Source organism: Drosophila virilis, chromosome 2 (genome assembly GCF_030788295.1).
Source record: "Drosophila virilis strain 15010-1051.87 chromosome 2, Dvir_AGI_RSII-ME, whole genome shotgun sequence".
In the NCBI taxonomy this organism is placed as follows: domain Eukaryota; kingdom Metazoa; phylum Arthropoda; class Insecta; order Diptera; family Drosophilidae; genus Drosophila; species Drosophila virilis.
The window spans coordinates 718,659-744,851 of NC_091544.1; the positions used below are offsets into that span (position 1 = coordinate 718,659).

General features: G+C 41.6%; 3 protein-coding genes across 6 annotated transcripts in view; 1 reads left to right on the forward strand and 2 right to left on the reverse strand.

The window, feature by feature from the left end:
* The window catches only part of TkR99D (Tachykinin-like receptor at 99D), a 57,829-nt gene extending 42,119 nt beyond the window's left edge, over positions 1-15,710 (reverse strand). The window contains exons 1-2 of one of the 2 annotated variants that reach the window (XM_032438899.2): positions 15,585-15,710; positions 15,289-15,516 (exon numbers count right to left, since the gene is read on the reverse strand). The gene's annotated coding sequence lies outside the window, so the exon portion shown is untranslated. The remainder of the gene's footprint in view (positions 1-15,288; positions 15,517-15,584) is intronic. The other variant, XM_032438903.2, reaches the window with a different exon arrangement.
* LOC6635218 (chaoptin) lies at positions 14,178-23,538 on the forward strand. Of its 2 annotated transcripts, XR_011416075.1 has the most exons (8): positions 14,178-14,809; positions 17,269-17,395; positions 17,576-17,735; positions 17,787-18,150; positions 18,463-18,752; positions 18,810-18,956; positions 19,015-22,168; positions 23,116-23,538. XR_011416075.1 is itself a non-coding variant. In XM_002058370.4 (7 exons), exons 2-7 carry the CDS (start codon positions 17,280-17,282, stop codon positions 22,102-22,104), a joined length of 4,167 nt encoding a protein of 1,388 aa, XP_002058406.1. In that variant the 5' UTR covers positions 14,178-14,809; positions 17,269-17,279; the 3' UTR covers positions 22,105-23,538. The 2 variants fall into 2 exon arrangements, 1 of the variants encoding a protein (XP_002058406.1); XM_002058370.4 differs by having other exon boundaries at positions 19,015-23,538.
* Acph-1 (Acid phosphatase 1) lies at positions 23,081-26,081 on the reverse strand. Of its 2 annotated transcripts, none has more exons than XM_070206903.1 (6): positions 25,774-26,081; positions 25,596-25,694; positions 25,301-25,540; positions 24,783-25,232; positions 23,851-24,170; positions 23,081-23,783 (listed from the first exon to the last, which is right to left on the reverse strand). In XM_070206903.1, the coding sequence occupies exons 1-5, from the start codon at positions 25,921-25,923 to the stop codon at positions 23,898-23,900; spliced, it is 1,212 nt and encodes a 403-aa protein (XP_070063004.1). In that variant the 5' UTR covers positions 25,924-26,081; the 3' UTR covers positions 23,081-23,783; positions 23,851-23,897. The 2 variants fall into 2 exon arrangements, with proteins under 2 accessions (XP_070063004.1, XP_002058407.1); XM_002058371.4 differs by having other exon boundaries at positions 23,912-24,170; positions 25,774-26,079.
* Positions 26,082-26,193: the final 112 nt, after the last annotated feature.

Sequence of the window (26,193 nt, forward strand, 5' to 3'; positions counted from 1 at the left end):
CTGTTAATTATGCGTCTACGTGACTTTTGTAGCCGAGGCAAAAGTGCGCTTGTTGCGTTTCGGTTGCAGCTCAAGACTTAAGCTCAACCTTGAACTCTTAAAACGACACGAAAGACACATACACACACACAGGACACACACACAGGGACACATTTAATGTGTATATATTAAGTGTAACATGCGCCATTTATCAGCCGGCCCGCCGTCTAAGCATATCCAATCAAGCGAAGACTCAGATGCCAGCCGGTGAGAATCAATGCGAATTGCCGCATGCCACAACAACCTGCAACTGTGACCAAGTGTGCCCCCCTCTCCCCCTCTCTCTTACACCCGCTCTCCCCCCCCCCCTTTCTCTCTCTCTCTGGTGTGGCAGCTGCCGCAGTTGCCGCATGTTATTTGCATGCACTCCAAATTGAAGTGCAAAGTTTCAAAACTTACAACGAAATAAAACATGTTGTAAATGTTGTCTGTTGAAGCACAGCCGAAGTTTGAATACCCTTCACAGACAGGCTATAAAATTCTCTATAGATATACCCTACTAACTTTGGCGGGATTTGGGATTCTCAGAAATGAAAGGGTCTAGATTCCATAATGTCTGAGACATAGCTATGAATAGGAGCTTAGGCTTAGCTTGCCGGATAGGCTATAAATTTCCCCAACTATGTAAGTTAAATTATATAGAAGAATGCTTTTAAGCATAACTCAAATTTAAGCATACTAACCAAGAATACATTTAATTGTCGGATATCTTCATCCATGAGTTACAAATTTTGTGAGGAAATTAAAATACCCCACTGCAAGGGTATAACAAAGCTGAATGCTTACCTGGAGAGCACATGAAATGTTGGGCGAAGTTCAGGCAAAGCATGGTTTATGGTGCGAAAACTTTGATTTGAATTGTGAATAAAATGTTAAATATGACTGGCTGCTGTTCTGACAGTTGATTGTAGGACAGATTTATTATAAAAACCCAAAGTTTCAGGTGAGCTAAAAATTTCTTTAAAGCCACATTCAACATTTTCCAGCATTTACTTTGCAAGTTATTTCAACAATCCCTAATGGCTTTGACTTTGGGGGCACGTCCTGTTAAAGGTTACATTACGGGATTAGTTTTTAGGTGTAATCAGGAGAAAAGTTGGCAGTTTTATGGCCTTGTTGCGGATGTTCCTGAGCCTATCGAATTCCGACAACAGCTCCAAGTGGCCTAGACCCTTGACAAAGGTGTCATTTGATGGGCAATTGGACAACCTCAAAGCTCTAAAATGGGCTGCTAAAGAGTCCCTCTTAGCCTTCATCTAATATTTAATGTGGACTGCCAAATTAGCTTAACGATGATCTACTTTACGGCTGCGGAAACACGTTGGGAAAAAGTTGCTCGAAACAATGAAACTTTTCAATGTTATCCCAGCCAAAAATTATATTCACCAACAATTGTAAATAAATTTCATTCTCAAGCAAGAGAAATAAATTATCTTTGCGTTAACGAAGATTAAATACCCTGTCTTACATATTAGAAATTCAATATATGTTTCTATGTTGTCTGATAATTTGATTATTATAGAGAGAGCTAAAGTTCCATCTTTCATTCATGATACTAATTAAAAATGGGTAAAAATGGGTATAATGTATTTGTGCAAATGTATGTAATAAGCAGAAAGATAACATCTCCAACCTACTATACTATATATATTCTTCTTCAGCAGAAAGATAACATCTCCAACCTACTATACTATGTATATTCTTGTTCAGCATCAACAGCCGGTTCAATCTAGTCTTGACCGTCTATCTGTCTGTCCGTCTGTCTTCCCGTCCGTCCGTCCATGTATCTGAACTCAAGGATCTCAGAACCTATAACAGCTAGAGACATTGAAATTTAAAATTTAGGTCCTCCGCGCAGTATGAGTTACTTTCTGATAATCGATAACTTGGCCCGATTTCGAGCAATCGATAAGACTCGATGTCAAAATCCTGTTTTTTTTTTAAGAGCTAGAGCTTAAGAGCTAGAGCCGCCAAATTTGACATTTAGCTTCTAGAATAATATGCACAGATCAAGTATCTCTCATTTAAACATTTTTCGTGATCTGATTTTTTTCAAATATTTTGGTACCATGTTAGGAAATAAGTGAATATTTAAACTCAATCTTTGGCAGATCTCGGCATATATTCGTCCTTATCTTTAATTAAAAATCTTAAAGGCAAAAAGATAAGTTAGTATAAACACAGACTCAGCTTGCCTTCCTCTGGAAAGGGTATAACACGAAGCTAAACTCTTTAAATCGCTTACAAAATTGAATTAAAGCGAAAAAGGCTTAAATCACAAAATTTTATTAAAGAGTAAAAGGCTTAAAGCATCATCACATTCTACTGGACATAAAAGCTTACGGCTATTTGGAGGCTTTATTAATGCCAAAGAAAGCACATGAAAATATTTGTATGCCAAGCAAATCAGGTCTTCAATAGGAACCGGCAGCCACAATGGAGATGACAATGACAATGTTGACGACACCACAGGGAGTAGGGAATGGGAAGTAGGGAGTTGGGAATAGAGTATGGGGAGTAGGGAAGTTGGGAGTTGGGAAGTTGGAAAGTTGCGAAGTGGAAAGTGGGGAGAAGGGAAGTGGGGAAGTTGGAATGTTGGGAATGAGGAGTGGGGAGTAGAAAAACATTCTGCAGAGTAGGTAGTAGGGAGTGTCGAGTAGGGAGTGGGAAATTCTGCGGCTGTACCGTGGTCGACTCCAATTGCCCGGCAATAAAAACTTTATCTTTGCTCAGACTTAAGGCTTACTCACCCCACAAGGCCCCTTCGGGGCAAATACGGCGCACAGCCGACTTGGTAGATGAGCAAGGACTCTGTCAACAAATAGAATTTGAAGCAGAAGCCCGGGACAAACCCGCAGACCAGGACAAAAAAACAGATTTGGGTCGTCGTAACCAACTTGATGACAGATTTATTACATTTTAATTTGTTGAGCAGTGACTATACACAATATATATTTGTGTATTTTATGCCAACAATTACCAAGTTGTCTTATAATTTTGCATATCCCTTTTTGAGACCGGCCTCCCCAAATTAAGAGTATATTTATTTACTGCCCGACAACTTAATACAGAAATACCCTTTTCCGCATCAAACCCAGTTAAGCGTAAGAAAAAATATAAATAAATAAAGAAAAAAGAGCTAGGAGTCCTTGCACTCAGCCCGCCTCAGCTCCTGTCTCTAATAACGAACAGCGAAGCAATTTGCTCGACTGTCAGGCAAATTTGGAGGCGACGCCCGAAATTTAAAAGGATAATTTGAAACAAATTACGGCAAAAACAAAGAAAAGAACCAGGCGACGATAAGAAAATGTTAAAAATCTTGAATCACTTCGTCATCTCGTCAGCAGACATTTTGCATGCGCTGCAATAAGTTGGCAGCGAAAATAAGTGTTTGCCCATCTCTGGCCAAAAGCGGAGATCATAAATTTTAACTGGCATCCAGCTAAAAGACTCGCTCTCCAGCTGCAAGTGCAGAGCTTAGCGAGGGTCGGCTACGACCGAATAGGGAGCCAGGAGACAAGTTGCTTCAGCCAGACAATATGGTAATTCCAGGCAGCATAATGTAATGTAATTGAGACAGCAACGAGGGGCGTTTAACACCAAGGCACCAGAGAAGCATGAGTGTTATATAAGTGTGTGCCCGACTAGAAAATACCCTGAATGTGCTCTACAGTTACCTACCATATTTGGTGCATCTAGCTCTAAAACACACCCTAATAGCCTATTTCCACTGACATTTCTCACATTTTTTGCGAATGTAACATTTTACGTTTTTCTTTGAGAAACCACATCTTTCACATTAGCACAAAATGTTCATATTCTCCCCTAGTAATAAGCTAATTCTACTGACAAAATTTCTTACATTTTTGTTAATGTAACATTTTTTGCTAATGTTAAAAATGTTTTCTGTACGTATTCCCACAAGAAACCACATTTTTCACATCTGCTTAAAATGTAATATATGCAGAAAATGTTGGTATCCGCTCAGCTGTTTATTTAAAAAAGCGATACATTTGCCATTTTGCCAAATAACACTTACTATTGGAATCGCCGAAGGTGAAGTTTGTAAATGTAACATATTTTGAGCATAGTGGAATCAGGCTATATGTCTATTCATGTTGATTAAATGGTAACAAAGTAAGTTATCGAAAACTTATCGATAGGACAGCCTACATTGTACATTAAGTAAACGGATGGACAGATGAATGGGTCCTCATCTAGAAAACACAAGTTAATACTTTATGTACTCGTAGAATCCTCGTTCTACATTTACACGAAAACATTATACCCTCTTATACCTATTTTCAATGGGCTCAGTGTATGAGAACAAAAGATGATGACAAAAATGTATAAAAGTGAAAATTAAAAATAAATAATATCTGGACCTTAAACGTTGAACGTGACTCTGGGGCGAGCACTTTGTAAAATTATGCGAGCTATCGAAATCCCAATTTTTTTCATTTTAAGATGCATGTCAAACCCTTTTCTGGGCTCTGCCAGGCAAACACCTTAGCGATATTCATAGTCGCCCCTGGGTCGTGTACATTGCGCACACAATCGCATGCAAATGAGCGCGATGAAAGTACAATATGTCTCAAAAAAAATATATATAATAATATATATATATATATATATGAGATACATTTTCCTGCAGGAGATACTCTTACTTAGCAGCTGTCTCTGGCTGCTTCTGCTAATGTTCTCGTGGATTGAAGTGGGCGGTCCTCGACTTTATGCTTATTAATGTCGGTCGCATTTTGGCCGGGCAAATGACCCGGTCGCGGGCCCAGACGTCGCCCACTTTTCCGGTCTGCCAAGCGGCAAACTCGTCCATCAAGCCTCAAGTTTATGAACTTTATGAGCAATCGTTATACTGTATTTAAGCAAGTGCCAAATGAAGTTGGCTAAAATTATTTATTAGTTTGCCCTCGTTCAGTTATTTAGTATACACCCTTTGCCCGACTGCCTCAAGAAGTTAATTCGCAACAGTTACTTCAAGAATTCGCAACTCACATACGCGACAAGCCTGCCGCCCAATCATGTGGGCAGGATCAGGGCTGCAAGAAATATAATAATTTTCCTTGGTTCAGTTCACGATTCAATTGATTCACTTCACAATTTTCAATGAAAGAACTAAATTTTTAATTTTAGGATATAATACATTATATGTATATATTAAATAAATACCAGAAGCTAAATTGTCAGCTGATCTGATTCATTTATTTAATAGTAAAGGTAGATCTCATAGTAAATATGAAAAAAGAACTGGCTCGCTACGAACTAGTTCGACAGTCCTAATTAATGTTAATGTTTAAATGGTAAAATTTAGCTTAGTTTTATTTTTGACCAATAGAAGTAGATAATTGGATTAAATTATATAAATACCGTAAGCTAAATTGGCAAATAATCCAATTCATTTATGTTGAATAAGAAAAAGGAACTGGATTGCCAGCCCTGGCCTGGAAGGTGTGTGCATGTGAGTGCGTAGCGGCAATGTTGCAAAACTGTTGCCTACTTATCGCCGCCTCTGACGCGGTTGAGGTGTCGCACTGTCACGCACAGGTTAATTTCGTTGAAATTTTGACACGACACGTTTACCTCAACCAACACATCACAGTTCAGAGTGTGTGTTTGGATGTGTGTGTGTCTCTTTCTCTGTGGGTGTGTGTGCTGCCATTAAATGCGAATGGCTCTTTGAAAAACTTGCTGCATACTTTTTGCGACTGGCGCCTTAACAAAAACCAACCGAAAAGCCGTGCGGGATTTGAGCGTCATTTATTGAAAATTTGAAGCGAGGCTCATAATTCGTCTCTATTGTTCGGCGAACAAGCTTAATTTCAACACTCGGCTGAATTTGCATATTATTTTAATTGAGTGCTTTTCAAATTTGACAGGCAGGTGAGGCAGCATCCGTTTGGTACAATAAGTGGAGTGCATTTCCGACTTCTATTTGTAATTTATATGGCAATTTTATAGCTCTAAGCGCCAAATGGCTTCATGAATTATGTGAGCATAAAATTTGCCCCAACCTACATGGATTTGTATTTTAATTTATTGCGCACCTCACTCGGCCTCACTCGGCGTATTTTATGCCAGGTGTCTGTGCTACATTAGTCAATATGCATAATTCGATTTTTGATTTTTTTATTATTTTTCTTTTATTTTCTGAGTTTGCCTGCTGGCAATCTGCTTCTAATAAAGTCTAGTACCAGGGCTGCAAGCTCTGAAAACGATTCAAGCTAAAAATCTTGAATTGAGTTATTTTGAGAAAGCAACGAAATATATGGAATTTCGTTTTCGGCCCAATTTTTCGCGTTCTTTACTTCGACTCCCTCCCTTTTTAATTTAACTTGATATGATCCAGTTCAATCTAAGTCTCGGCTAAGCCGTATCCAACTGTCCCGGTTTATGGTTTAGTTCATGGCCAAAAAAAAAAAAACATAATAAATTAATAATAATAATAATAATCAAATTTTTCGTTATTTTCTTGGATTCCGTCTTTTTTAATCAAACAGTTTCTTGATATGAACCAGTTCAGGCTAAGTTTCGACTGAACCTTATCCAACAGTTCCGGTTCATGGAATGAAATTAATAATTAATAATTATTATTCCAACCTTAAACTGGTTCATTCAAAACAAATTTGCTGGCTTTATAAATATATAAGCACACTTTTTGGGTTCATGCTAAGCAGGCATTGCAATTTATGGAATCTATTTAGTTAAGGAATAGAAAATTCCTCAGCCTTAGATACTTATTTGTTATGCATAATTTGTAAATCGAATGTTACGCATACGCCATGTTAGACCATGTGTTGCCAACATATTGAAAGGCAAGCACAATTTGTTCAAATCTCGTAATATTTTCGACATTCAATTTCACAGCTCGCTGCAAAGCTGAAAATGAACTCGAACTTTTACAGGAGGTGGGACGACATCATCACATGTCAATCTCGGTGTGCGTGTTTATTATGTTTGCTAAGCTCGGTAACCTTTTTCACAAGGCTTGTTTATTTTGTCATGATTTTAAATATGCGCCAAAAAAATGTCAGAAAGTATTTGTTGGCCCTAATATATGCAAAAGACGTTGGCATGGAACTCCTTTGGGACAGGTATCCCGGCTCCAGCCTGACATTTAATGGTTTTTCAATAGGAACCTCAGCTCTGCGGCTTGCCGTTCATTCGATTTTATTTAAATTTTAATTTAGGCTTTTGTTTCATGTTTTAGACAGAAAAGTTACTGTGTTTCTTTGAAATTAAACAGTTTAATTGCATTAAAGTTAAATCAAATGCGCGTGCAAAAGTTTTACGCACAACCGAAATCAAATCGCGCAACTCAACCATGGCAAAGCCTTCAATTGGAGCAGCTCGATGGGCCGGGGAGGCAGGCAGACTTGGGAGCTATTGGCTCTATTTTGCTCGAGTCTCGTTATACCCTTGCAGAGGATATTATAGTTTTGTCGTGAAATGTACAATGCATAGAAGGTGACATCTACGATCCCTGAGTTCTTTGTTTTTCAAGATATTTTGACGAAACTGGCCAATTACTGGGACCACTATATCATATACCTGCCATAGGAACGATCGGTCGAAAAGTAGGTTCTTGTATAAAAAACTTTATTGTTTATCAGGATATATTAACCATAATCAGCATTTACTATTTTCCCTATGCTTCTTAGATACGGGCAAAGCGTTATGAAAAGGTTGGGTCAGCAAGGGTATTAAATCTTCGTCTTGCTGGGGGGCACCCTTCTTTCTCGTTTTTGTTTGCGGTTAGATTTCGTTGTTTTCGCAACGCGAAAAAGTTTTAATTAACCCGGCGTTGCCGCAGCCAAGGCCTCTATTTTCAAGCTCAGCCTTTAATCAAGTATTGAGGAAATCAGTTTGTCCCAGGTAAACATCAACCTGAGCCCCTTTTGCATTTAAATTTACGCTTCAACTTGTTTTAGCTGTTGGCTTTGTGGCTTGCATTCAATTTATTTACTTTTAAGTGATTATATTTGTATATATGTTTTTTATCTGACAACAAGAACATTTCTCAACCCTGCCTAGAAATTCTATATTTATTGCAATATAAAAACTTTCATCTCATTGATTAAAGTATTTGTCAAGGCTTTCGCCTGTTATCCTGTAATACGCTCATTTTCCAAAGATTAAAATTATTTTAAGGGATTAAAGTATTTGCAGCTGCAATATATCCATTCAACACGCACATCTATAGATTTTTGTAATACCCGAGGCTTAAATCCTGTAAATATTCTCGTATATCTGTTGAAACTGTCGCCAATTATTCTTTCAATGAATTTTGTTTGCCTCAATCAATTCAGGCGAGTTTTCATGCGTTTTTTTCAGTTTTGTTTTATTTTCTTTTTTTTTTTAACTAGCAGCTTTCACACCCTTTGAAAACGCGTACAACGAGTAGATTACTTCCATGGAAACGAAGGTAACGGACAATCAGAAGAGATTTGGATATATCCTGCTATATTCTTCTGCCTAACTGTCCGTCTGCATAAGCCCATAAATAAATATATATAATCTATTAAGCCTAGAAGATTTATCTGTCCGTGTATATAAACCCTCCGATCAGGACTTTAGCAGTTGAAGACTTTGAGCATAATTCATAGAACCTGTAAAACTAGAGTTTACATGAAATAGATAACGATATATTATTATTTTCCACTTATGCCGCTAGAAATACCCAATTTGGGAATATATATATATTTGATTAAGCCCAACCCATTAATCGGGACGTTGAGACTTAGTATAAACGATATCGTTATATAAAGGAATTTAGGATATCTTAGAGTATTTACTTAGAGTACTTTACTTCTTGGCATTCTCATAAGGAACGAGCCTTGCTCTTTATGAGAAAAAGAGAGAAAGATAGAAGCATAGTCGCTCTTTGTATGCAGACCAAACAGGTTATCTGCCACTCGAGCATTCGCTTCTTTAAATTGTATTTTTTATTTTAACGAGCAGTTTTTATACTTTCACGTGAATACATTTTGGTGAATGAACATAGCAGCATATATGTGTGTATGTGCGCGCGCGTATGTGTGTGTGTGTGTGTGCGTGTGTGCGTTTGTCCGTGTGTGTGTAAGTGCAGCTATCATTAAGACAACTGCATTAATAACGCACCTCTGCACCTGCACCTGCTGCTACTGCAATTGTTGTTGTTATTGTTGTTATTCTTCTTGTTGTTCTTGTTGTTGTTGTTCGTGTTGTTGTTGTTCTTGTTGTTATTGTTATTGTTGTTGTTGTTGTTACTGGTGCTGCCGTTTTATTGACAGCTTCCTGACCAATTATGGTGCAATTAACACACCTGATTGGTTAACATCTCTGACTCTGACTCGGTTAACTGCAGTACACACTCATGCACACATGCACACATGCACACATGCATGCATACACACGGCTAGTCCCACATACACACACTCTGCTGCTGCCTGCGCTCGTTTGCATGCTTTGGTTTTAACATTTCAAAGGTGCCTTTCAGCCCCAAGAACAACGCCCAACTTTGCCCAGCTGCTGTCTACTTAGAGCACAACAACAACGAGAATTGCAACATTTTTTCGTGCTTTCCACTGGAAAGTTCATTCCAACAACTTAGCCATAAAGCTATTTGCCAGCTGGCTGACATTCTGGCCAAAGGCGACTCGACTCTAAGCCAAAAATACTTAGTTAAAGCCGCCTTCTCCAATACTCCTCCGCCTTCTTCACGTAAAGTCAAGCCCACGCGACCAACTACAATTCATGAGAATCTCGTAGTAGGCACTTAGTTAGGAATACGTTTTTTTTTTAATTGGCAGCGCAGTTTGAGTCAAACTTGGTCTCACATATGCACATGCAAAATATATGCATACATTCTTGTAAATTTATAAAGGCAAATATAATGTATACATATAAATGCGTACGGACATACTTTGACGAAAATGATTGGTGGCACGTTTTGTTGATCTAAGATATAAGATATATAAGCACTTACTACAAATTGAATTCAAGTGCATTCGTAATGAAATTATGTCTTATTTATCACCTCACGCATGTAAATAAAAGATAACAAACATAACATAATAAATTAATCAAATAATGATAATATACCATTAATCCAAATTACTTTATTTGTACTCTGATTATAAATGGGTGCGTGTATATATAAGTACTTGTCTTTCTGTAAATGTGTGTGAGTATGTTTGTATGTGTGCGTGCATATGTATATGTATGTATATATGTATGTATGCATGTCTGCGTGCATGCCTGTATGTAAATATGTATGTATGTATGTATGTATGTATGTATGTATGTATGTATGTATGTATGTATGTATGTTTGTATGTATGTATGTATGTATGTATGTATGTATGTATGTATGTATGTATGTATGTATTTATGAATGTATGTATGTATGTATGTATGTATGTATGAATGTATGTATGTATGTATGTATGTTTATATGTACGTATGTATGTATGTTTCTATATGTATATGTATGTCTGGATGTATACATATATGTATGTATGTATGTCTGCAATAATATATGTACGTATTTCTAACTAGGTCCCTTCTACGCGATTCTCATGAATTCAAGTAAGTCTCGTAGGCTTCACTTCAGGCAAAGGAGGCGGCGCTATATCTTAGGAGGAGGCGGCATCGACTAAGGGGAAGACGGCAGCTTTGATATTGGAGGAGGTGGCTTCAACTAAGCAGGGAGCGGCGCCTTCAGTATGAAAGGGTACGGCTGCATAAGCAGAGGAGGAGGCGGCGGCACCTTCAGCAATGGAGGAGGATGCGGCTTTAATAATGGAGGAGATGACTTTAATTAGGAAGGGTGCGACGGCTTCAGCTACGACTTCAACTATGGATATGCCTTCAACCATGGAGAAGGCTTCAGTCTGAGCAAAGAAGGAGGCGGCAGCTTGAAAATTGGAGGAGACAGTGGCTATGGCTTTGACGAAGGCCATTGAACAACAGGTACGTGTTCCAATCAAAACTATATCTTATTATATTTAAAATCAATCTAAGAACTATTTAAATATATTATTAATATTGTCCTGCTATGCGATTCTCACTAATTTAAGAAAGGTTTAACCAATATACCTTTGTTTTTCTGTTCTATCAGCACTTATTGATGACGATAAAATCATCGAGTAATTGAATTTACAGGTGAGTACGCAATCAAAAATATATTTTTATATATAACAATTTTGAAGATTCGATCTGCAACTATCCTTAAGTTGGCCATTATCCATCCGCTTGACTTCAAAACATTTTATAAAGACCTGTGTAAGATTCATATAAAACGACAAAGGTTTAGTGTATGCATGTTTGCTTTTCGGCTCCAAATTTTCAACCCAGGACCAAGTAGATTCCAACATTTGTTCCTATATTTTATGGACATTAAACTAGAAAAAATCCGCTAGTGTGATTTTTTATTTTTAACTTGATTCACGATAATACACAGTATGCAAGGGCGGAATATGTTTGGAAAACTTTAAAATTAAAATTTATTGAGGTTTTTAACCAAACGCCGGTTTTCCAATGTATATTAGTTATGTTGTGCATTTATATATTTATGTATGTTTGTGTGGGCTCATAAAACTTTTAATATATGAATATAGATCCCCTTCCCGAAATATCTCTACGTAGAACATATTGTTTAATCAAGTTACATTTTACCTGTCAAAGCATGGGAGCTAATGGGAGCTGTTCTTTAGCACATCTTTTTCACTGCCAAAAAGTTGAAGACCATTTTACTAGCAAAAAATAGCCGTCAAGGCCTTGAAGCACATTAAAGACTTGCGAATGAACTGCCAAGCCTCTGTACAATCAATAACCCGAATTGTCAGAAATGTCCAAAATGTCCGAAATGTCCTGTGTTCCAGCTTGTGTTTACTGACACTTGCTGTCCAATTTGATGAAATATCCTGTCTGGTTTAAGGAAATGACGTACACAGGCATTAAGTATGAGGACAATGGCCAAAACGAATGCTACAAGTTGTACTTTAAATACATAATTTATCAAAATCGCAGTCCGGAAAAAGGAACAGAGCCATGTCCCAGAGCTGGGACCTGGAGGGCAGAGGCTCTGTTTGGCCTGACGCATTATTTACGTGGCAAGGACTAATAAAATGAAATGGCAACTGGGGACAAGGACAATGAGACGCCGCCATCGCCTTATTATGTTGACATAGCATTCCGGGCTGGCGTTTGTATAATTGATTAGGTTTGGCTTTACTTATCGCTTGCCCAGACCCCAGACACGAGTCCCCTGAGTAGTATGTGGCTCGTTTCTAAATAATAATTTATGTGCTGTGTACAAAGACATTAATCTTTATTGGAACTCAAAAGTATATGCGAACCGCTGACAAGCTATTTGCTTGCCCAGCCAAAAGTACTATAAATAAAGCACTCGCCAAGCGACTTTCTCCCTTCTCACCAATTTCCAATATACCTATTGCTGGCCATAATCAATATAATTGTTAAGGAACGTTTAGGCCGTGGGGCCTTACCCAACATTTTATGTCCAACTTGTTTGCCTTACACCTCTTGACAATGGTCCAAATTGGGGTATCATAAAGTTATGCAAATTTATTTAAAGGACAAAAGGAAGCAGAACTCAATATTATATACCTAAAATAATATACCCAACATTATATATACCTAAAATTATATACCTAAGACTATACACCAAAACTTTTGGATAATTTTTACTTTAATTTTATATTTTAATTTTTATAATATAAATTTTCTTTTTTTATTATTTATTTACTTTTGCTTTATTTGGAACTCGAAGATTAAACGAGCTAAAAAATCGAGAATATTTCACTTTTTGGACACCGCCCATGTTTCCCCAAAATGTAAAGCAATTAAAAGGCATTTTTCTTGATAGTTTAATTCAAAACTATAAATAACACAAAATGTCAGAATATGGAAGCATTTTCCACAGTGGAAACCAAGAGAAAAAGTTCATTCGCATTGTGTATGTATTGACAGAAGTAATGGTATCTCCTAGTCGGTCATCGCCGACTAGAGAATTTAAATTTTTTTAAATATTTATCCAAGAGCGAAATAAGATACTTATGAGCTGGTCTTTCATTTAAATTGTTTCGTACTTATATTAAGTACATTTAATGCTGATGGATTGCTTTTGAGCCTTTTTTAGTTTAAGCCATATGTTTGTTTATGTGAATCCTAAACTTGACCTGTTTAATGGGGCCACGCACCTGGGTCAACAGTCTGGACGTTTACCAAATTTACCATATATGCAAATAAAGCGTGCCAATGGAATGGGGGGCGTGTCTGAGAATGTAAGGGGGCGGTTGTGGGTGGGCGATGAGTTTTCACCAAGCTGGCCAAAAGCCAGTCGAGTGTTGCGTTTAAGATACAATTCATTCGTTGAACGATTTGATTTATACGGTTAAACACGACAGTTGGGGTTTTTTTTTTAAGTTTTCATTATTGAGATAATATTAATTTGTTGTGTGTGGATCGGATAGCTTGCTCATGAAAATGGAAAGTAAAAGAAATCTGTGCGCTGTTAACATGCATGCCTTAACATGAAAAAGCATTAAATATTTACTTAACCATATTTATGTATACGTGAGGAAGAGGGAGGGGGGGCTAGTCTCCTGGTGTTAACAACCTCAGCCTAAGCTAATGATCATTGTGAATGTATTCGCTGTCTCGCTCTATGTAATTAGTTCGCAAACAATTTGCTAGATGGAAAGTGAGCGCCGTCTGTTTTGTCAACCTGCCCGCGCTTTATTGAAGACTTAACCCCATTAGCGGGAATTGGCGCACTTGCCGATCAGAGCAGCAGGTAACTGGCAAGGGCAGCGGGCGGCGGGCAGCAGGCAGCGGGCGGCGGTAACACAAAGAAACAAACTTTCTGCGGCATGCCAAAGAACGGCGAGGCGAAAACTTTTACCCAGCCCAAAAGACGCACAAAACTCATTCACGAAGCTGTATAGCTAAAGAAAGAGATGTCAGAGAGAGAGAGAGAGCGGGAGAGCAAGAACCAGAGGCTTGTGGTCATCTTGGGAATTTTTAGTACTCTGCTTTTAGTACCAATGCAAAGAAAAACCTGTTTCAGAGCAGACAGCAGCCGCACAGTCGCAGCAGCAGCAGCAGCCGTGGCCAGCGCCAGCGCCAGTTGCTGCGCGACGCTCAAGTGGAGCACAAGACGTACAAAGCACAGTCGAAAAGAAGCAGCCGTCGCGAATTGAAACGGGACGCGACGTCAAAGTCGAAGTCGAATTCGAAGCCGAAGCCGCTGCCCATGCGCAGTCAGTTGTAGTTGTAGTTGTTATTGTGTACTTGTTGCTGTGCAACGCTAGTGCGCAGCTTAATTATTGCCCCAGCTTCAGCACCAGCACCAGCAGCTCCCGCGCTGTTGTTCCCGTTCCCCCAGTTGGCAAAGTTTACTTGTTTGTCTGCATTTTTCCCGCACTTGTATAAGTACAAGCACACAGATATACACACACAGTGTGCGCTGTAATATATTTGTTACCAACTGTCTGTGTGTGTGCGCGCTTTTCCCTGGGAAAATATTCTTGACGTTTTGCGCTTTCTTTTTGTGTGTGTGTACTATAACAAAAACACAAATGTAAACAAGCCACGATAATACAACAACAACTAAACTTCGTCGGTTATTACGGTGCTTTGTGCAATCGGCGAAAAAAAAAGAATCGAGTCAAAAAATTTCCCAAGCAAAAACAACAACAACAACGACAGTGACGTGCAATTTCCCAAACAGCCGACACAATCAAAAAAAGTAAGCCAAAATATAAATCAGAAGAGAAACAAGTTACAAACCAAACACAAAACACAAAAAAAAATCGTAAACCGCAGTTTGTGATTAACATATTTCCCATCAAAAAGTCTCTGTTTTTAATAGCCATGTGCATGCATGTGTGTGCGAGTGTGTGTGTGTAAAAACAAGAAGTGGACGCAGTCGCACAGCGGACCATGTAGCTCAACGAGACCTTGAAGCTGTCTCTGCCAGTTCAGGTCGCGTTTTGGAGCAGCTTTTGGTATCGAATCGATTCCCATCATGCATTTCAATGAGTAAAAGGGGCACTGCGATTAAATGGTTGGGAAATTTATATGAAATGCAACCTGCGATGTTGTTTTATAGGCAATATAAATTTACATACAAAAATTTACGAAAGATCTCTGGCCCGCTATTTCGACAACTGACCAAATAACGTTTTGCATGACTATGGACCGTAGAGCAATAGCAAACACACTCACCCATACGTGCAAACATTCCTATGTGTGTTGTATAAACACACACACATATGTATGTACATGGTTATTTACGCTCAAAGTTTTTGGTGTCGATGCGCAATCCACCAGTCCAATCCAACGGTACATCAAATGCTTGAGAAAAATAATCAAGAATATGATGCATAGCTGCCCCACACATCCGTATGCATGTGTGTGAGTGTGTGTGTGTATGTAGAACAAACTGGGTACTTTCTGAAAGTGTATAAACGTATATTTAAGTATAGAAGTAATTAGCACGTCAATGTCTTTATAGAATTTACTTTGTTTGCGTAGATTCATAATCAATTTTCGGTGCTCTTCGGTTTTTTACACATCTTAGTTTTCACACTTTTTAATACGTAAATTTAACATTGAACAATTTCTTCTAAAACATTTTTTTTGTTCAAATAACGGTGCTTACAGAGTTGTATTTTGGCAAAGTGTGACTATAGCAAAACTAATATTAAAATACCAACTTCATATTAAAAACAGCTAAAACGTAGATACTTAAATAACCTGCGCAATTCTATGGACGGATACTATGTATTTTTGATTGATTGATTGATCTGTGCAAGTGCTAAATAATATTTTTTTAAATATTTTGATGAAATTTTTATTTAATTTAAACCTTAGATTCATAAGGCGAGGTTCAATGTTTGCGAATAACCAAGTTTTGATACTAATAGAGATAGATGTAGTTTTGGTAGACCGATTTAAAAAAAAACAACTTAATTTTGTCAGGACAAGCAGAAAATGTTTCCACTCCTCTTCTTTTATTTAAAAAACAACTTTGATATATAATATACCAGTTAGTAATGCCGCATTCTTGGCCCAATGTGTAGGTAGCTGGCCTTAACTTGTTGTTGGCTTTATTGATTATGGAGCTGGAGAGCTTGGCCGAGTCTCAACAACGAGAACAAGAAACTCAACTTGTTTAAATATGCGGTTTTCGACAATAACAAAAAAAGTCTCCAATGTTATTCAAATTAAATGTGCTGGCCGGGTCCGAAGATAAAAGAGGAAATGACCAAATACAGTGGGGCTGCGGCTGTGGCTCGAACCTGAATAAATGCTCAATCCAAGCACATAATTAGCGCTATGCTCTTATACCCTGTAACCATTGAGTAACTAAGAAAGGTATAAAGGTATTATAAATCAAGCAGAAAATTTACACTTTTCGCTAAACACCAAAAAGGTGCGTAAGCTTTCTCGTATAATATGCACAGATCCCAAATATTTGACCTCTTGGAGACCTCCACATTTTCATAATTTTAGTAGGTATAGCCTTAAGCTTTTGTATTTACATACATTTTATTGCCATATTTATGCCCTGAATATCGGCCGATGAATTCGGAATTCGGAAATTGTCGGAACCACCATATCATATAGCTGACATAGGCATGATCGGTCGAAAATGAAGTTGTTGTATGAAAAACTTTTTTGTTTATCAAGATATATTGACCAAACTTGGAATTTATTATTTTTACCATGCTTCCTACATTTATACAAAGTCTTTTTTACATCGGACTACTATTTCATATAGCTGCAATAGAAGCGATTGTTTGCAAGTTAAGTTGTTCTATAGAAAAGTTTTTTGTTTATCAAGATATCTTGACCAACCTTGGATTTATTATTTTTGCTAAGCTCCTCATATACAGATATATCCTCTCAACATCGGACGACTATATCATATAGCTGCCATAGGAACGATCGGTCAATAAGTAGTTACTTGTATAAAAAACTTTTTGTTCCTCAAGATATCTTAACCATACTCGGCATTAACTTTTTTCACTGGGCTGAAAAGGTTAGCTCTTTCTCTTGTTTTATATGTGTGAATAGAAGAAAGTGCGACTGTTTGTGATTGGGCAAAGGGTATCTACCCATTACGGCCGACTGGAGCGCTCTTGCTCCAAACTAGTTTTTGCGTTGGTAATAGGTGTTACTAAATGGAAAATCAATCTTTAGCTGCAGCGAAAATGGAAACGTGGAAACAGCTGCTGTTGCTTTTGAGCTTTCTGTGCTGCTTGAACCGACGCAGCGAGGCCTGGCGGCCATGTCCGGAGCTAAGTCCCGCCTTGCGATTGCCATGCAGGTGAGTGAAAAAAATAACTGACAGACAGACGGACGGACGGACGGACAAGAGACGGATGAGAGACGGTCGGCAAATTTCCGCTTGTTGTTATTTTAATATCTGCAATTTGTGAGCTGGCTTTGTTTGTGTTCAATCAATTGCGATTGACGACAATTACTTTTACAATTACAACAATTACAGATGCAATGTGGTGCCTTTTGCGGCAACTGGTCAGCTCGGCGCGGTTGCCATGGACTGCGATCGGGTTGTCTTCCACGGCGATGCGCCGCAGCTGCCGTACGGTGCGCCCATCGTGGCGTATACGCAACGGCACAGCGGACAGCAAACGTTGCCAGCACAGGTGAGTTAACTCCATCTTATCCAACGGAAGTCAATGACCCAGTCTTTGCAGACATTTGGTCAGCTGAAGCTGCCCATCGAAGAGCTGGACCTGTCCAACAACTTGATACGTCGCATACCGGAGAAGGCCTTCGACGGCTTGAAGGATGCGCTGAACGAACTGCGTTTGGCCAACAATTTGTTGGGCGATAATCTGAATCCCATATTTTCGACGGCGGAGCTACACGCTCTCAAAAACCTGCGCCTACTGGACCTGTCCGGCAACAAGATCAAGCTGATTGAGGAGGGTGTGCTCAAGGGCTGCATCGATCTGAAGGAGTTCTTCATGGATCGCAACAGCCTGACGGCGGTCCCAATCAATTCGCTCAACGGACCCAGCGCCTTGAAGCATCTCTCCTTGCGACAGAATCATATAGGTAAATCATATATAAGAAATATTTCCTACATTTGCATCATTTGGATGGAAAAGGGTCACGAGAAACCATGAAGCAAGTTTGGTGACCACCTTCGAGTTGTGCTCTAAAAACCATGTGAAAAAATCAGTATCAAACAAAAATGAGTGGGTATGTCGAGATATAGACAGACGGCGGACTTGGCCAGTTGGTCGACCTGAGTTGGTCGACCTGAATTCGGAGATACTTCCTTTTGCCTGTTACCCGTTTTCAATGTCTTCAGGGCCTACAATCAAAGCACAGTCAGTTGAACTAATCCCCTTTGCTGTTTCCCAGCTACGCTCCAGCGCGATTCCTTCAGCGCCCAGGCCCAGCTGGAGATAATCGATCTGCGCTACAACATTTTGCGCAGCATTGACAGCCAGGCTTTTCATGGACTGCGCAAGTTACGGGAAATCAAGTTGGCCGGCAATCGGTTGACTAATCTCAACAGCGATGTCTTCGAGCAGCTGCACACGCTTCAGAAGCTGGATCTTTCCGAAAACTTCTTCAGCCAGTTTCCAACCGTGTCGCTCGCCGCAATCGCAGGCCTCAAAGCGCTCAACGTAAGCGCCAACATGCTGCAGGTAAGAAAGATTTTCTCCTGATTCGATTTGATTATTAATAAGTGGTGTACTCGCTAGCAACTGGACTACACCCACATGCAGGTGGTGAGGTCTCTGGAGAGCCTGGACCTGAGCCGCAACAGCATAACCAGCATTCCGCCGGGCACATTCCGCGATCAGAGCGCACTCAAGTATCTGGATCTGAGTCTCAACTCGCTGCGCACGGTGCGTATATATTGGAAAGTAAAAGGAAGAATTAACTAATTACCTTCCTTTTCTCCAGATCGAGGACGACGCCCTGGAGGGTCTGGAGAGCCTGCAGACCCTGATAATTCGGGATAACAATATCCTGCTCGTGCCGGGTAGCGCTCTGGGCCGTCTGCCGCAGCTCAGCTCGCTGCAAATGGACTACAATCGCGTCGCAGCGCTCTCTGCCGAAATTCTGGGCTCAGTGCAGGCTGGCGACATTACGACCTTGTCCCTGTCACGGAACGTCATACGGGAACTACCGCCCGGCAGCTTTCAAATGTTCAGCAGTCTGCACACACTCGATTTGTCGGGAAATTCTTTGGTGCTGGTCAATGCGGAGACCTTTGCGGGCCTGGAGGGCACCTTAATGCAGCTGCGGCTGGCGCAGAACAAGCTCAGCGGGCTGGGCAACGCGCCGCTGGCGCTGCCCGAGCTGCGTGGCCTGGACCTGAGCGGCAACGGCCTCGGCGAGCTGGCGGCCAACATCTTCGAGGACCTGGAGAATCTGCAGGCTCTGAATTTGAGCGGCAACCATTTGTCGCCGTCGTTGACGCCGGCGCTCTTCCGGCCATTGACGCGGCTCCAGGTGATCGATCTGAGCCAGTGCCAGATTCGCCAGCTGAGCGGGGATCTCCTTGCCGGACTGCAGGATCTCAAGCACATCCATCTGGCGGGTAATCAACTGCAGGAACTGCAGGACGGCAGCTTTGTGAATCTGTGGAACATCAGCTCCATCGATCTGTCCAATAATCAGATCAACTCGATCCGTGCCGGCGCCTTCGTCAATGTAATGCAGCTGAAGCGGTTGGATCTGCGCGGCAACCGGTTGTCCGCGTTCAAGGGCGAGTTCTTCAACACGGGTACGGGCATCGAGGAGCTGGACATTTCACACAATCAGCTCAGCTATCTTTTCCCCTCCTCCTTTCGCATACATCCACGTCTGCGCGAGATTCGTGCGGCGCACAACAAGTTCTCGTACTTTCCCGCCGAGCTGATCGCCTCGCTGCAGTATCTGGAACAGATTGATCTCTCGGACAATCAGCTGAAGACCGTCGAGGAGCTGGACTTTGCAAGGTTGCCGCGTCTGCGCGTACTGCGCCTGGCCCACAACCAGCTGGACATGGTCAGCGAGATGGCCTTCCACAACTCGACCCAGCTGCAGATCCTTGACCTTTCGCACAACAGCCTGGATCGCATTGGCGAGCGAACCTTCGAGGGCCTCGTGCGTCTCGAGCAGCTAAATCTGGAGCACAATCATCTGGCCGAGTTCTCCGACAGCGTCTTCGAGCACTCCAAGCTGCACATGCTCGAGAACATCAACCTGGCCCACAATCGTTTTGAGTATGCGCCGCTTAAGGCGCTGCAGTTGCGTCACTTTTTCGTCTCCTCGGTGGATCTCAGTCACAATCGCATCCGGGAGCTGCCCCGCGACGACAGCATTATGGTGAACATCAAGCGGATCGATCTCTCCTACAATCCTCTCAGCGGGCAGGCCGTGCACAATGTCCTCAACGAGCCGAAGACGGTGCGCGAACTCAATCTGGCCGGCACGGGCATCGAGGAGCTGCAGCTGCTGGAGACGCCTTTCCTGCAGTATCTGAATCTCTCCCACAACAAGCTGCGCAACATCAAAGCGGAGATCTTCCAAAGGGTCACCCTGCTGGAAACTCTGGATCTGTCCAGCAATGAGCTGAAGTCCCTGGACGATCTGTCGCCCGCCTGGCCGCAGCTGCAGGTGCTCCAGGAGTTGGACGTTTCCAACAATAGCTTTGAGCTCATCTCCCAGTCAAACTTTGCCCAGCTGGAGATGCTCCGGACGCTCCGGCTGAACCATTTGCCGCTGTGCAGCCGCATCGAGAAGCAGGCCTTCCGGGCGTTGCCCAATCTGGCCACGTTGGAGGCGTACGACTTGCCGCTCCTGGGCTATCTGGATCTGCAGGGCATCATGGAACTGCTGCCAGGCCTCGAGCAGCTGGACATTGAGGTCAAGGATGCGACCATAGGCAGCGAGCAAATCCAGCCGCTCAAGCATCCAAGGCTTCGCTCGATCGGAATACGCGGCGAGCGCCTCAAGTCCATATCCTCCGGCACTCTGGCCGGGCTCCGGAGCAGCGATCTGACTATCAAGCTGCAGAATACATCGTTGACAGCGCTGCCCCCAGCTCTGCTCTTTCCCGTGCCGCGCTCCTCCCAGCTCCGACTCAACGTGGAGGGCTCCAAGATCGGCTCACTTGTGCCGCAATTCCTCAACGCACTCGAGGATCGGCGGGCGAGCCTGCAGCTGCAGGGTTTGGCCAGCAATCCGATTAACTGCAATTGCGATGCACGCGCTCTGCGCCGCTGGCTGCCCAGCTCGGGCATGCCGGAGCTCGTCTGCCGCGAACCATCCTATCTGGCCGGGCGTAAGCTGATCGAGGTGGGCGACGATGAGCTCACCTGCGATCCGCGTCGCATGACATCCTCCTCCAGCTCCTCCACCTCGGCGCGTCCCTCCACTTCGCAGCTGCACAAGAACTCCGGCCAGCTGTTGACCTCACGCACGGAGGAGCCGCTCATCATCTGGAGCCTGGAGCCCCCCACACAGCCGACGATCATGAAGATCAAGACAAAGGCGCCGCTCATGAAAGGCGCCCAGGCGCCGATCATCAGCAACGACGATACGCTCATCATTGGCATCGTCGGCGGCGTCGTCGCCTTCATAGCCATATTGATCATCATCATATGCATCATCCGGCTGCGCATGAGCAATGCCGAGTATCAGCAGAGCGCCGCGATGATGGGCTTGCCAACGGCAATGCAGCTGGGTGCCCACAATGCCGCCTACAATTACAAGAACGGAGCCAACGGGCCAGCGCTCTACGCCGTGCCGCCTTACCAGGCCAACTATGCCACATTGTCGCACAAGGCGCAGTCCACGCAGAATCTGACGCAGCGACAGCAGCAGCAGGTGGCCCAACAGCAGCAGGCGCAGCAGCAGGCGGCAGCGGTGGCCGCCTACTCGACCATGTCGCGCATGTCCTACTTCAGCGGAGCGGGTGCGCCGGCCAGCGCGGATGGCCCCGAGAGCCTGACGCATCATCACCAACCGTACATTATCTACTCGGACGACAAGGCATATAGATAGACACGCTCTCTCTCGTCTCGCTGTCTCATCCCAATCTCTCAGTCAGTCGCGGGTTCTACATGTTGTATGTATATAGACCTAGTTCATTTCGTATTTTAACTTAATTAAGTCGACAAATCGCACACGCGTAATAAACAAATTATAGTATAATATTAGAAGCGATTAAAATTATAATAGTTATCTTATTTGCTGCTCGAAGTCGCGAGCTGAACCTTAAGCCGAGGCTTTGATTTGAGCCTTTCCTGAACTTGTAAATGAAAATGTCTTTCTTTGCAGAGATTATATTAGCTATAATCTTTTCCAGTTGCGGCTTCCTAAAATTGCATCTAAAAAAAATAGAACGATTTTTGTAAAAATTCATTTTTTATACCATGAACCCATTAAAAATGGAAATAAGGGTATATTGTGTTTGTGCAAAATCCAAATGTATGTAACAGGCAGAAGGAAGCATCTCCGACCCCATAAAGTATATATATTCTTGATCATCATCAATAGCCAAGTCGATCAAGCCATGTCCGTCTGTCTGTCTGTCTGTCCGTCCGTCCGTCCGTCCTTCTGACTGTCCGTCCGTCCGTCTGTCCCTATGTATGGACGCAAGGATCTCAGAACCTATAAGAGCTAGACTTGAAATTTTAGATGTAGGTTCTCCCAGTTCCCGCGCAGATCAAGTTTATTTCCGATAATCGATAACTTACTCCGTTTCCAAGCAATCGATAAAAATCGATATCGATATCCTGTTTTTTGGGCAATTTTGGTAAATAATAAGAGCTAGAGTCACCAAACTTGACATATAGCTTCTAAAATAAAATATATATATATGCATTTGATTTTGGAAGAAGAGGGTTTAGGGTATCCCTAGTCGGGAGCTCCCGACTATAACCTCTTGTTTCTTTTAATTACTGGACTAACCTTTGCCCAAATCTTTCGTATACACTTTGCAACAGGTTTTATTTAATTTAATACAACAGACTTTCAGTTTAAATTTGAGCCCGTTTTCGTTTTTTATTACAGTTCACAAAAAATGGTTTGTACAACAAGATGTTTTCATAAAAGGCCTATACTCGTAAATGCAAATATATTCATCTATACACGTATATATTTTTACTAATCTATGATATATATAATATGGGACACATGTAAATGTGTACAAGAAACTTTCAGGGTAACCATTCACAGTCTTTGTTTTGTCGTCGTTTAACAAAAGAAACAAGATCATATGAGCTTAACAATATACATTTACAATTGTCGCACACAATGCGTACACAAACAATTAACATTAATTAAAGAATTAATGGCATTTAAACAAAGACATGGGGAGATTTATAATAGATCTGAAGCCGAGCGCAATAACTCAATCTAAATTTACATTTACAATTGTTGCACCAAATACGTACATATATGGAGCACAAACAATAGTCGTACTTAAACAAATAATTAATGGCATTCAATCAAAGACAAGGGGAGATATATAAAAATAAGTGGCTAAAGCTGAGCAATAACTCGATCTTAATTCAGGAAGTTGGCGTAGTCTTTCAATAAGCATCCCAGCCATCCTAGCCATGCCCTAATTTACGCCATTTGCGCATAGGAAGTGTGCATGTTGTAATCCCGGCGACGATAGTAGATCATCAGGCCATAGCTGACGCATAGCAGAGCGGCAATGATGCATATCAGAATGCCTGCAAGAATATATTTTTAATTATAGTTAAATGTCTGCTCAATTATTTAATACTTAAAGTACTTAACATATTCATAAAGAACTATAGATATTTTTATGTATACTCCCAGTTTTTCTACGATAACTTGCCTGTTGCTGCGCCCAAATTGGCCTCCTCGTATGTCATTGTCAGTGTGGATCGCTTGCACTCATCCGTCCAGTTCTCCGGCAAGACATCCTCATACAGTGCATACATCTTTGACAGCGGGCAGGATACACCGCAGCCGGGTATATACATTGGCAGCGGTTCGGCTGTCGTGTTTTTATAGAATACGGAAACCAAGGGCCTGTTGTTATCATCCACACGCAATTCGAACATTATGCACGCCGTGTACGGCGGACTGTGCAGCTGGAAGATGACAAAAAATAAATGGGAATTAAAACTAAACTGAAGCAATAGAATGATAAAATCACTCGGCACGCCGAAGATACGAATATACGAAGGTATATTGAAAAGAAAAAATGTTTCGAAACAGAAGCTCTGCCTGAAAAATAAAGGCGAACATATCAAAAATTTCGTGAAGATAGCTTTCAAATCAAAATCAAATCAAATCAAAATCATACAAGAATCTATTTTTGACCGATCGTTCCTATGGCAGCTTTATAATATATTGGTCCTCTAAGTGAAACCTCTCAATGCCGACCTTGGTCAAGATATCTGCTAAAACAAAAACCTTTCTATACAAGAACCTACTGTTCGACCGATCGTTCCTATGGCAGCTATATGATAAAGTCGTCCGATTCAGCCGGCTCCGACATATGTAATGCGAGCAATAGAAATATGGATTTATGCAGTTTCATGACGATAGCTTTAAAGCTGAGACAGATGGACTTGGCTATCGACTCGGCCTTGATGATACTTATCTGCAATACCATATATATAATTTATGGATTCGGAGATGCCTGATTAGTAGACCCTCTACAAGGCTGAAGCTAGTTATAATTGGTTATTTCCTTATACCTGAAACAGCTTGAGGGTATTCAACATGTTGGCAATTGTGGTATCATGTGCGCTGTATATAAACACAGACCGATCCGGCGACAGTTGTTTCTTATGCTTGCTCTCCAAACGGGTGAGCACATCCTTGAGGAGCGGTCCGCCCTTTAGGCGCGCCAGCTGACGTGTGTAGGTATTTATGGAGAAGGCAAAATTCGAGACGTAGGTCAGGTCAGCGCCGCCGTAAACCTTTTGTGCCCATTCGGGCAGAGTTCGGTTGTACAGGGTTTCAATGAACAATGTGTTGTTGAAATATTGTGCATCCATAAATGACTTAATGGGCCGACCGCTATTTTGTCCCAAATAATCAAAGAGATCTTTGTAACGTGCCCACTTGGCCTGAAACTCGGCGGATGCCTTAAAGTTTTCCAGATAGTAGTCGAAGGCTGGACAAGGTGCCTTGGCAGCCAGAACCTGTTCAAAGGAAATTTCTGATTATTATTTAACAGATCTAACAAATTTAATACGTGAGATACCCCTACCGGATCATCCTTTTCGGGCACGGAATGCACCGGAATTGGCTGCCATTTGATCAGGGGATTCCAGACATCGTTGCCAACAGGCTCGTATAAGCCAGCCAAGTTTGACTGTGCACTCATGAGTGTGCGATCCACATCCGTGGACTGAACAAAGACCTGCTCCCTGTCGTACCTGGCGTCCAACAACGAGCTGTAACGTTTTCGAAGCCATTTGCCCAGCTCGTAGTGTTGTTGCTTGCCACGCTGACAAATAATTATGAGTAAGATTTGTTGAATCACAGCCCGTACAATTACTCACATTTGTAAGTTGACCCCAGCCTGTGGGCCAGTATTTACGATTGTTCCACGGATCTGTTGGATACGGGTCGACGGGCATTCGGTCGCCATGTCGAAATATCTGCATTGAAAGAACAAAGAACAAAGAGCATTTACCATATGGCACAAACTAGTATGCCCGGACATTGGCATTCACTTACCACATGCACGAACTTTAGCTCGCCAGGCAGGGTGGCCCGGACACCTTGAGCCTCCTCCTCGACATAGGTGGGGCGAAATGCATGGCCCAGATGGAAGCACGAGCATAGAAAGAAGAGGGCCTTGACACAGTAATGTGGGTACTTCCCCATCTTCGACAAAGGGGGTGCTCAACAAATTGGTAAATTGTTAAATAAGATGCTTTGTTGTGGCTGGCTGGTGCAATTTATGCACAATCGCGTTGCTCACCAGAGAAACAACTTGAAAGGAATATGGTTTAAGCAATTGCCATTGTTGCCCGATTGCCGTCGATATATTATTTCCAGCTGTGCTATCGATTAATTGTGAGTCGATAAGATAGTGTGACCAAATATTACAATATTTTCAGTTGACAAAATATATACTACAAATTTTTGTTATTT